This window comes from Erpetoichthys calabaricus, chromosome 1, assembly GCF_900747795.2.
Source record: "Erpetoichthys calabaricus chromosome 1, fErpCal1.3, whole genome shotgun sequence".
NCBI classification, from domain to species: domain Eukaryota; kingdom Metazoa; phylum Chordata; class Cladistia; order Polypteriformes; family Polypteridae; genus Erpetoichthys; species Erpetoichthys calabaricus.
The window spans coordinates 69,853,175-69,864,547 of record NC_041394.2 but is presented as its reverse complement, the minus strand read 5'-3'; the positions used below and the strand labels follow the sequence as shown (position 1 = coordinate 69,864,547).

General features: G+C 36.9%; 1 protein-coding gene across 1 annotated transcript in view; it reads left to right on the top strand.

Annotated features, from left to right (window-relative positions):
* The first annotated feature begins 1,695 nt into the window (after nucleotides 1-1,695).
* The window catches only part of LOC114669376 (H-2 class II histocompatibility antigen, A-U alpha chain), a 54,755-nt gene continuing 45,077 nt past the window's right edge, over nucleotides 1,696-11,373 (top strand). The window contains exon 1 of the mRNA XM_028825592.2: nucleotides 1,696-1,877. Within this exon, the coding sequence (XP_028681425.1) occupies nucleotides 1,811-1,877 (67 nt within the window). The 5' untranslated portion in view covers nucleotides 1,696-1,810. The remainder of the gene's footprint in view (nucleotides 1,878-11,373) is intronic.

Below are 11,373 nucleotides of genomic sequence, written 5' to 3'. Positions count from 1 at the left end.
TCTCATTTAGCGTCAACATATGGACTATTAGACATCAACCCTTCCTTTTGCACTTTGCAAATCAAAAAGCAGTTACTTTTATGTTGGCTAATCTGGAACAGTTGTGAAATATATAATACCATCTGTTTTATATTCTTCTTTGATTTAATCAGTCTGTGTTAAATACTTTGAAAGTTTTATAAAAAAAATCTCCAGGTACCCCTGTTGCATCAGTTTTTGTGCTAACTGGGTCCAAACTTGTAATAACTTTCATAATATTAAGAATTCTGCCTATTCATTCCTTTAATGGATTAGAAGTACTTGCATGCACATTTTAAAAGATACCACATTTTCTTTCATTTCATTTGTAGAAATCTCCATGAATTACTTTACCTTACTCTAAACAGAACCAAATTACTGTGGAAAAAAGATGCCACTCCCAACAGAAGGATTGGTACATTAGACTAGAAGACAGATTTTGAGATGGCAATGACAGAACTGGCCAGATAATTAGCAGCATTGTAGTTGTATTTGGTACATACTTCATATAAGTGGATCAAATGTGGATCACATAAGAAATTTCCCTGTGAGACAACAAAAGTATAAAAAGTTTATCTATAACAATAGGTCAAGCTGTGCTATTACTACACACTAGCACATTGTTAACTACAAACTCTTCAGAAATTGCATAACTTTGATCCAAAAAGAGTATGCCTGTTATTTTTTTATGTGTAAAACACACATACACATATTATATATATATATATATATATATAAAAATATTGTGACACCAAGGGTCGCTGTTGACCCGTGAACCCCACAGACAACACGTCCAGACACCAGGTAAAAGTATCAGAAATTAATCTAATTTCCAATAATGTGCACAAAGCACCTCCACCTCTACAATACACAATAATAAACAATAATCAATAATAATAATCAATCCTCCTCTCCAACCAGCAGCTCTGTCGCACTTCCTCCCAACTCCGGCTCAGTCGGCTGGGTTTCCCACAGTCCTTTAAATAGTCCTCGACCCTGCTTCTGTGCTTCTGTTCTTCAGTCCATGTGATTCCATAGCACTTCCGGGTCAGATGAAAACTCTTATTTTTCTTCAGCTCGGAAGTACTTCAGTTCTTCTGTCCCCGTGTGTTTGGGAGTACTTCGGGGCTATAGGGAAAACAGAAATCCCTGTGCCTCCCTGCAGCATCCCCTGGCAGCCCCCATGGTATCCAGCAGGGCTGTGAAGCCGAACTCCATTGTCCATGATGCCCTGTGGGAATTCGGGGCACCTCCATGTTGCAGGGAAGACTCCATCTAGCGGTGTGGATGTATTGGCCAGGATAAGCTGCCAGCCATCTATTATAAAAATATATACACACAACTCTATACAACTCTGATTCTAATATGCACATTATGTACTGTATGTATGTAATTATATTATAACTGCTTTCAAAAAGAATACAAATAGAAAGTAATCAGTTATATTATTTTTGTAAAACTACTGTTTTAATACTCAATATTTTTCTTTAGGAACTATATTTTAAATCATGTGTTTTGTAACTTCATCACTTCCTTTAGTGTACATTTTAAAGTTTTATTTTCTGTCCTCCTTTTATCATTGTATGTCTCCCTAGTAACAGCAGTGTAAATCCGAAGGTAGGTTTCTCATTGGCTTATAAACTGAATGGAGCCCTTATATAATACAATCTGAAGGGAAAGTTTCACTTTACATGCATACTTAAGTAAAGAAAACAAAGATATTGTACCTACAAGCCAAATCTGAGCCTTTCTATTTTTTAATGGTAAAAAACAAAATCTGTAATTTTGAAGAATGTTGGCATACATTTGCATGGCTATCTTGCTAGGAGCTGTTGGTTCAAAAATCAACGAGGAAAAAGGTAGGTAACATAAAATATACTCTTAAGAACAAAATAGAGAAGTGACTTGTGATAAATATATATGTGAAGCACTTTCACGTTATTCTTAACTATTTAAATTGAAATTTCAAAAAATATATTTAAAATTTAGTGTCATTTAAACTTGATTTGAAAATATATAGAATATCTCTCAATTATATACTGTTCAGATTTCTAGATTATTTAGATGAGGATTTTAAATCTCAAAGATTAATTTTATACTTTTATTACAAATTATTTTAGGATAAACAGTACATCAAATATTTAGAAATTATGTTCAAATGTCATATTTAATATTGTGTTCAGTATATCCTTAAATCAGTATATCATTCTTTAGTCATTTTTTCTGAAAGTGTAAAATATTTTAAGATATGTCATATGACTAGTGATTAATGAGATTAGTGGTATTTTTAATTGCTTCTTATTGTTTCTAATTAAAACTTTATTCTCAGATTAATAGTTGCTAATAAATGGCACAATTGAAATGGGAGAACATGTTCTGTGTGGTTTCTCAGGGTCAGTTTGAACAAACTTTCCAAATTATTCCACAACTGTATACCGGCCTAATTTAATGTGGTCATTTTTGGAAATCATTTCTATCTCTAAGCTCAGTTTTCAGGAAAAAATAAAGTTGAAGTTCTTGTGAGCATGTGCTGAGTCCAGTTCCAAGGACTTCTTTAATGAGATACTCCACACCACAAAAATGAGTGAAATCATTGTTATTAATAAATCATTACTAAATAGAAAATAACTAATGACCATGAATGTTAACAGGTTTATTTCCAACAGTCTGTAAGGTAAACTTGTGAAATAAGGGAAGAAATATTGTTTCTCTGCTTTTTAGAGCATGTTTTGATTTTATCTAGTACATTTTAGTAGTACATTTCCTCAGCACACTGCAGATTCTGTTTAGTTTTGAGAACATTCATTTTCTTTTTAAATAAAGTTATCTTTTCTCATCTTCTGTGCCAGAAGTAGCTGCCTTTTTAATTACAACTCTTTTTTATTAAGTGATAACATCTTCACTTCATACTGTTGTTTGCTGTGCTCTTCTCCCTCTGCCTTTAGAGCATACCTCTCCATTTCAGCAGTTATCATTCCACTACAGTAGCTTAGATGTTTTTCCAGGCTAGGGTGATCTGTACTGTTACAGTCCGCTTGTGAATGAATGATGTGGAGGATAGAGCTATGTTGTGTGAATAGAAAATGCTGTCAGAGTAGAGGAGAAAGAGAGAAAGAGATAGGCAGAGCTTGAGAGCTTCCAGTTGGCTTCTCCACTCAACTGTGATCCCGTAAAAAAACAAAACAAAAAAAAACATAACAACAATAGTAAGAAGGTGGACATGCTGAAATACAAAACCATCATTATACAAAACATTGCACTTACTTGACATCTTGTGGGAAAAAACAGTACCGTTTAAGCATTTTAGTTGAACTGCTGTTAATGTAATCCTGCATAGATAATTTAATGTATAATTTTTTAATCTTTACATTGGTGTCCACCATGAGAACAAAATGGAGAAATTTTAGCTACTAAGACATTCACATTAAAACATCTTGCCTTTCGAAAGAAGCCAATCTGGTATTTAAAGGAATGCATAGTCTTGACAAATATGTTTATTTTACTGCTGTTACTATCAATAGCACCTTAGACATACTTGGTACTCACATCCCTGACAACTGAAGAGCGCAATGTTGTGTTATGGCATCGTGGCACTCGGCTTTCTGTCTCTTGCAGAGGACTTTTAAGTAGACCATACTGGATGGCAATAGTTGTGACCTTTCACAGTCTCCTCACCCTGCAACCAAAAGCAACAATTAGGAAGTTGGAAGAAATTACAGTGCAGCATAACAGGTGTTCTGGTCTCTTTCTTAAACAGAGATTTTTTTTTTATTACACCACATTGACACAGTGACTCAAAAATCTTTGAAGATGTTGAGCTGCTATGGTGCATAAAGATTACACTCAGCCCCATTTATATATAGGTATATAGGTTATATTCATGGCAGTAAGTGAGAATTTCAAATACAGTACAGACTTTCAAAGAATAGTATCAGAGACTAAAAAAATGCATCCCTTGTCTGTTATTTGGCTTGTGTTCCACTCCATCAAGGGCCAACAGATGATCATCATCTTCCATCTGCAAGCTGTTCTGGTTGTTTTATGGCTGTTTTCAAGTTATATTGGGCCATAGCCACAGGACAGAGAAAGAATGGTGTCCCAATTTGCCATAAATAATCACTTTTTTAATTTTCCTACATAAAGATTGTTATTCCTTAAACGTATCAATTCATCATCACCGCTTTACCCCATTAAACACAAATATAAAGCCCCATCACAATAAAGTATGGGGCATAACAAGTCCATTTAGCTGATACTCAGAAGATGTGGAACACATTGAAAAGCTCACAGTACTTTGACACAGTGATTTCCTTTGATTCTGTTGTCCTCCCTCCCTAGAGCAGGGGTTCTCAAACTCGGTCCTGGGTACCCCCTGTGGCTGCAGCTTTTTGTTCCAACCAGCTTCTGTTTTTAATTGGACTCCTGGGATAATTTGCGATGTGTTATTTCCCAAGTTCTGTGTTTTGGGAACAATATAGAAATTAGAAAACTAAGTTTGGTAAAAAAAAAATATATTAAAATGTACCAAGCAGTTATATGGGAATAATGTATTTTTTTCTTTTTAAAAGTATTTTCATCTTGATTTTCATTCTACTTTTCTAGGTCTTCTAATTGTTTAATTAATCCATTGTTTACTAATAAAGTGGGCCTGATGCTAAGGTAGTTGCAGCCTTTGATTATTTAGTGTTGTTTGCCAGCGTGTCTGCTCTGCTCATTTTAATTTCTCATTAATAAGATACAACGCAGGGGGAAAACTGCACAGAGAAAGGGCAAAATATAATGAAATCAACAAAAGAGAGTTAAGTATTTAAACCTATAGCAAAAATAGAAATATTTCTAAATATTTTATAAATGTAAAAAATCATGCTGCTGTGTTTTTCTGAATGTAGAATAACAGAAGAGGAAAAAAATACCAACTAATTAAATGAGATCAGTGTTATCAGTTGTTGTCACTGATGATGAAACTGGTTGGAACAAAAACCTGAAGCCACGGTGGGCCCCCAGGACTGACTTTGAGAACCCTTGCCCTAGAGCAGGGATGGGCAATGTCGGTCCTGGAGGGCCGCAGTGGCTTCAGGTTTTTGTTCCAACCCAGTTTCTTAATGAGAAATCAATTATTGCTGTTGAAGCACTTATTGCTTAAGTGAAGTTTTGATGCTTCATTTTAGTAGTCTCGGTTCACCCTTAATTGCTTATTTTAATCTTAAACTGCTGCATTCAGTGTTTTAATGGCTCCTTATTAACAATAAGATGTAAATGACAAAGGAGCCAGCAGTTCTCCATCTAGCTTGTTTCTATTTACATCTGTGTGTGTTCATCATACACTGTTTGATTTAATAAAACACTTAAGAGAAAGATGTGACAGACGGAATATTATCCTTTTTAGGCTTCAAATCATTTGGATGATATCCTCCGATATAAGACCTTACATTGCAGAGCAACAAGCCATAAAATTAAATAAGGTCTGAGATTGGAAAGGATTGGTTTCTAATTAAGCATTTGGGATGGAATGAAAACCTGTAGCCACTGTGGCTCTTCTGGACTGACACTGCCCACCCCTGGTCTAGAGTATATTAAAATTCAGATCTAATAAAGGTTGACAGTAAACTTGATTGTTAAAAAAATTATACTTCTATTAATACAAATATATTCATACACTTCAATACTAATAACTGTTTTTTGACCTTTACATAATTTTAGTTGAATATTGCTATAATTTTGCAAGTGATGCATACATACATTAAGTGTTTAGTGGAAATATCATTTTCACGATATTCAGCAACCTTTAAAAGCAGTCTATAATTACTTGTAGTATTGTACTAAGTTACTTAGTAACAGTAATGTTTTTGTCATGTGTACAGAGTACATTGAAATTCTCACATGTATGCCTGACCAAGATGCAACATATCACCAATTTCTGGTATCATTATAGATAAAAAGGTATTAAAATACAAAACTTCACTTCATTAGTTGAAAACACAAATTAGCCCATTTGATGTACTCCTTACTCCTGTTCTCACTCGTTCACTTATGCTCTCAGTTTTTGAAAGTTTCTGCAGTTATCAATATAGCTTTGACCCTAATTAACAAGTCATCTTGGATTCCAGAACACAACGGATGATCACTAGCCAGAAAACAATTTGAAAAAAACTGAAATAAACTTAAACTTTTACCATAGGAACAACAGGTTTAAGTTAGTCAGCTACTTCAATCACCTCTAGGGGGCAGCAGCTGTTGCCTAGGGTTTGTTGCAGTTGAGAACACATTTAGTATGAAGATGCAGACCAAATATAGCTGCAATGTTCACTTAAAGTGGACTTAAGGAGGAACACTCATTTGGTATGTTTCTTGATTATGATTTTGTTTATTTTCTTTAGAATATTTTTTCTTTCTTTGTTTAAAATCATTAAGACCTTTTTTTGAGAATTTTAAAGGTCAAGGAACCTCATGGTCACATTTGTTTTTATGCCTGATGTGTTTTCAATGATTTTGAAATATATCAATGTTTCTCCCACGATGTCATTTTGTTTTTCATAAGGATGTCTCCATTTTAAGCATTTTTAAATTGTTGATGTGCTGTTTCTAAGCAGGATCAAGTGGAAGTGTGCAATGAGTGACATCATTGGGTCATAGCAATAATGGTCAGCATCATACACTTACCGTTCATCTAATTCAATTCTTCCAAAACCTTACATGCATTCATTTTTGTTTCTCAATCCCTGGTTTTGAAAATGTCTCCGTTGTTTGACTATGATTAACGATTTGCCACTGGTTACATGTTTCTTTTCTAGTTTTTTGATTTTCAAACTTCTGTACTATTTCCTGACTGTGGTTCTTGTTTCACATCCTAAGATAGTTTGCCCTAGCATTCCTCTTTCACGTTTTGACCCCTTGCTTGCTATTTTGGTTTTTGACATTTCCTGATTCCACCTCTACTTAAAAACTACTGCTGCCACCTTGTGTAGTCAGCATAGTCTGCAACAACATACTAATTACAAGTTTAATTCCTGTTAGTAAGCTACTTTCAGGTCATTGCAATTTTCCCCTTTGTTCTTGTGGATTTTCTCCTAAATCTTTCTCTGGTTTATTAGCAGCATTAAATTTACTCTTTGTGGTGGTTCTGGGTTCAATGTTTACCTTCTTTTATGATGGGGACACACCTATTGAAGCACGGAGATACCCGGCTTCAATTAATTTATATGGAGAAAATCATCACATTTTAAATACTACAACAAAATTGTGAGTGTTCATTAAGGTTCTTCTTAAGGTCAAAAATGCTGCTTCATCTTCAGGAGTCCTCCCCACTGTGTTTCTCATTCATTTTCAAGTTAAAGGCATTGCTCTTTCTGAGAACCGGAGCATGAAGCATCTGTAATAACCAGTGAGTTCCAGAAAAGCCTGTACTCACCTTTTATCAGCTAGGGCCAGTCTCAAATGGCTGCAACTTTGAAACACTGTGGTTTGACCCTGCCCTCCAATCAGTTCAAGGTCAAGGGTGATCAAGGGGTTATATCTAAACCCACCTTGTGAACTGTCAGGAAAATGGTCGAAACATGCCGTACATGGTCCTTCCAGGTGCTGGAATATTGTAAATGACCACATCATCTAAGTAGGCAGCACTATAGGCATTATGGCATGCAGCAGTTTGTCCATCACATGCTAGAATGTTGCTGGAGCCCTATGACACCCAAAGGGTAGGATGTGGTACTGTTAGTGCCCACTAGGAGTGCCAAATGTAATTTTTCTTTGCTGGACACTGCTAAGAGGATTTACCAGTAGCCATTTTTCATGTCTAGTGTGGACAAACATTGTGAACAACATGACAAGGAGGAGCTACTCCCAATCTTTCCCAGCTTCATGCACAAGTTTCCTGAGTATCTCTTTCAGTATCTTATTGAAACACTTGAAACCCATCATTTTTGATGTGAGAAACAGATGTCTTAAGGTGCTTGATGCATGGCAACTTGACAACTTCCCAGAAAGTATTTGAGATAAACAGGGTCCTTTGGTTCATAAGGCCTTCTTTGCTGATCCCAGCCTGAACAAAGACCCCCACTACTTCCTGACAATGTTTTTTGAATTAACTTGTTGCATGGGAATGGCCTGTCAATATTGGCTAGTATAATCTATCAACACCAATATGTGCCAAAGACTCAAGGGGACCCACAATATCCATCCCCATTCGCTCAATTGGAATTTCAATATTGGGAATAGGAACAAGAGGAGAACATTCTCTGTGTGGAATTTGGAATAAGTGACATTGACATAGACAAAAGCATCGCACCTCCATGTTTATTTTAGGCCAACAAAATTGGGTTTTTATTCTATTATTATTAGTGTTTTGTCAGTTCCCAAATTCATCCCTAAGAAGTGGGTGTGAGCCAGGTCACAAATCTCTCTCCTGTAATTTCAAGGGATTAAGAGTCGGTGACATATCTCCCGTTGGCATTTTACTATCTGATATAGCACACCTTTTTCTATCTCAAAATACTGCCCGAATATTGTGGAGACAGTAGCAGTTTGGCAATTATCTTAAATTACAGCAAATTTCAGTGAATCACTGCTCCAAAGCGAAATGGGCAGTAGCCTATACTGAAGTTTCAATGTATGCAAAGGATGAAGTGGAGCATCCAGGTGCAGTTCCACCTCCTCAGGAAGTTAAGACAAAATGATGGGTGATGTTGTTATGTTCTCCTCCCAGAAGTTGGCTTCAACCAATACACTGGATATCTACACCCTTACCTGATCTTTTATACAATGCAGAGACATCTTGGGATGAAGTACTTTCATCCACTACCACACTCTGCTTTTCTTCAGGATGCAGTAAAATTTTGTTTCAGTTATTATGGGACCAATCTTGCCCCAGTATCACAGCATACAGGGGAGCTGGCAGAACTTCCACATTTGTAGCTGTGTAGGGGATGAGGCGATTGTTTTTCTCTGATCGCTCTGGGGTCCAGTTCTTTTCTTTCAGGCACTAAACTCTGTCTTCAATCTTTCGGTCTTTCTGTTTGGAGAGCAGTTATAATTTCAACTAGGCCTTCCATATTGGTATATGTCTTTGTTCCAGGTGTGCCAGATTCTTTGTGTTGGCTTGTACAAGATAATCACAGAAGATCATCACTACTAATTTTTCTTTTGTATTTTCTCCCAGTTGTAGCCATCAGCCTAGTTTGCCACAGCGATCAATTGCCTGGGAGATAGCTGGCTTTTCCAGGTGAAAAGGTAGTTGTGATATTTCTCTGCTTGACACTCAGGAAAAAATACCATACTCTGCTGGGATTTTTTTTTTAGATATTGTAGTCCTCAGCGGCACATTGTTGTAGATCATAATAAGCATGCTGGACTTGTCACGCTAGGATGGTTTCAAGGATTTGAGCCCACTCGTCTTATAATTAGATATGACATGTGTCAGTGCACTGAAATATAAGAAGGTGAACTTTTATGTCATTTACAGGGTTGTAACAGCACTAATATCTGCGATGAACCAAGTGCACATTCTGATCACAGGGTTTGTTGTGCATTTCTTTGGGCTTCTGCTTCCACAAAATTAGTTTGTTGCATCATAACATGCACCTGCACTTGACACAGCTGTTCCTCAGAACTCCAGGTGACTTCTATTAGATTTGCTTGTGCCTTCATTTCTATCTAGACTCCTGCCAGCTACATCACTGTACATTTAAATGAAAGACGTCAAAACGCAGAGTTGGGGTAACAGTGTGGTAACCCCATTTACAAAATGAACTTGCAAGTTCAAAGTAATGGCTCCAGCCCTAAACAAGAGGCTCATAGGTTTTGAGCATTACATCTGAGTTGAAGCTCTGTCTTCCTCAGTTGCAAGTCCTACTTCCAGTGGCCCTCGGATCTTTAGACTGCTTTCCTGAAAGGGGTGGGGCTTTCTTTGATGGTATAGAAGTGCAATGACTTGTCCTCCAGCCAGCATCCCCTTTACATTAGGAGTAAAAGTTGTTGTTAATGACAGCACCCCCTATATACCTGGTGTTGCTGACCTTGCTGGAGTCCTGAAAATGTCCCCTAAACATGTGAGTGTATATATATAAATATATTATATATAATTAAAGGCAAGAGGAGGTTCTTTGTCCAGAATAGGCACTTTCATTTTGGAGTTGTGACCTCAGAAGTTTGACTAAAAAATTCTTCATATTTGTGGTCAGAACCCACTTTCAAAATGGTGGCCATTTGAAAACCCATCTATTTTGTCCTATTTCTGCCCATAATTTTTGCGCATGCAAAGATTATCAATGAAATCTTACAGGCTAGGGTAGTTGGTCTCGTCCGTTACGGGAAATGGACGTCTGAAGCGTTAGCACCGGTGTTAATTTTTCTCTTATTTTTATTATCTCGAGGTATCCTGTATCTACCCAACTCGAGGAGGTTCTATTACAGCATATGCAAGCATATATAAACATGAGCGGTAAGAAAGGGGCTCAGAAAGAAACAGAAAAGAAAACCAAAGCTACACCCAAGTCTAGACAGGCATCAAGTTCAAGTCCAACCTCAAGGTACGGCCATACAGAGTCTGACTTGGAACAGACAGGCAAAAACACAGATCTCCCGGGACCCCGGGCCACTGCATCGTCTCCAGTTGAGAGCGAAAGTGGGAGTGAATGTGCAAGTGATGCAAGTCATGATAGCTCATCAATTCCAGAAGATTCATTGAACCTGGAAATGGCCTTGCCTTCCGCATTTTCATCTATTCCTCTGTAACAGTGCGGAGCACGAAGGCCAAAACAATCTGTCCGAACTGTCCACGGCCACCGCTCAAGACATAAAGGAGCTCAAGAAAGATATTAAAAAATATATAAAGAAAGAAATAAATGTTATGCTCAAGACAAATGAGAAGCTGCGACAGGATAATGAAGACCTGGAGAAATGTGTATATAATCGCTTTGAGGCAGCCTTTATAGGTCTGCTGGAAGAAAAATGAGGAACAAATTCGGCAAAATGCGTCTAAGTTTGAGAATAAAATGAGAGCATTTGGCAATCATTTGGAAGACGTTAAGCAAACATTTAGGACTCGAATTGAAACAGCCGAACATCTGTCATCTACTGCTGACAGAAAAGCAACGGCTGCAAATTCTGAATGCAAAAAACTCAGAGACAGACTTGCTGCATTGGAAGACAGATGCAGAAGAAATAATATTAAAATTGAAGGTCTCCCAGAGAATCGTGAAAGTCCAAACCCAGTGCAAATCGTAGCTGAATTATTCTCTAAAATAATTGGAGAGGACTTTAAATCAGACATTGAGATAGCAGCAGCTTACCGCATACGTCGATCAAATACCTCTAAACCTAGGAGTTTTATTGTGCGCTTCAAAAATTACAATTTAAATT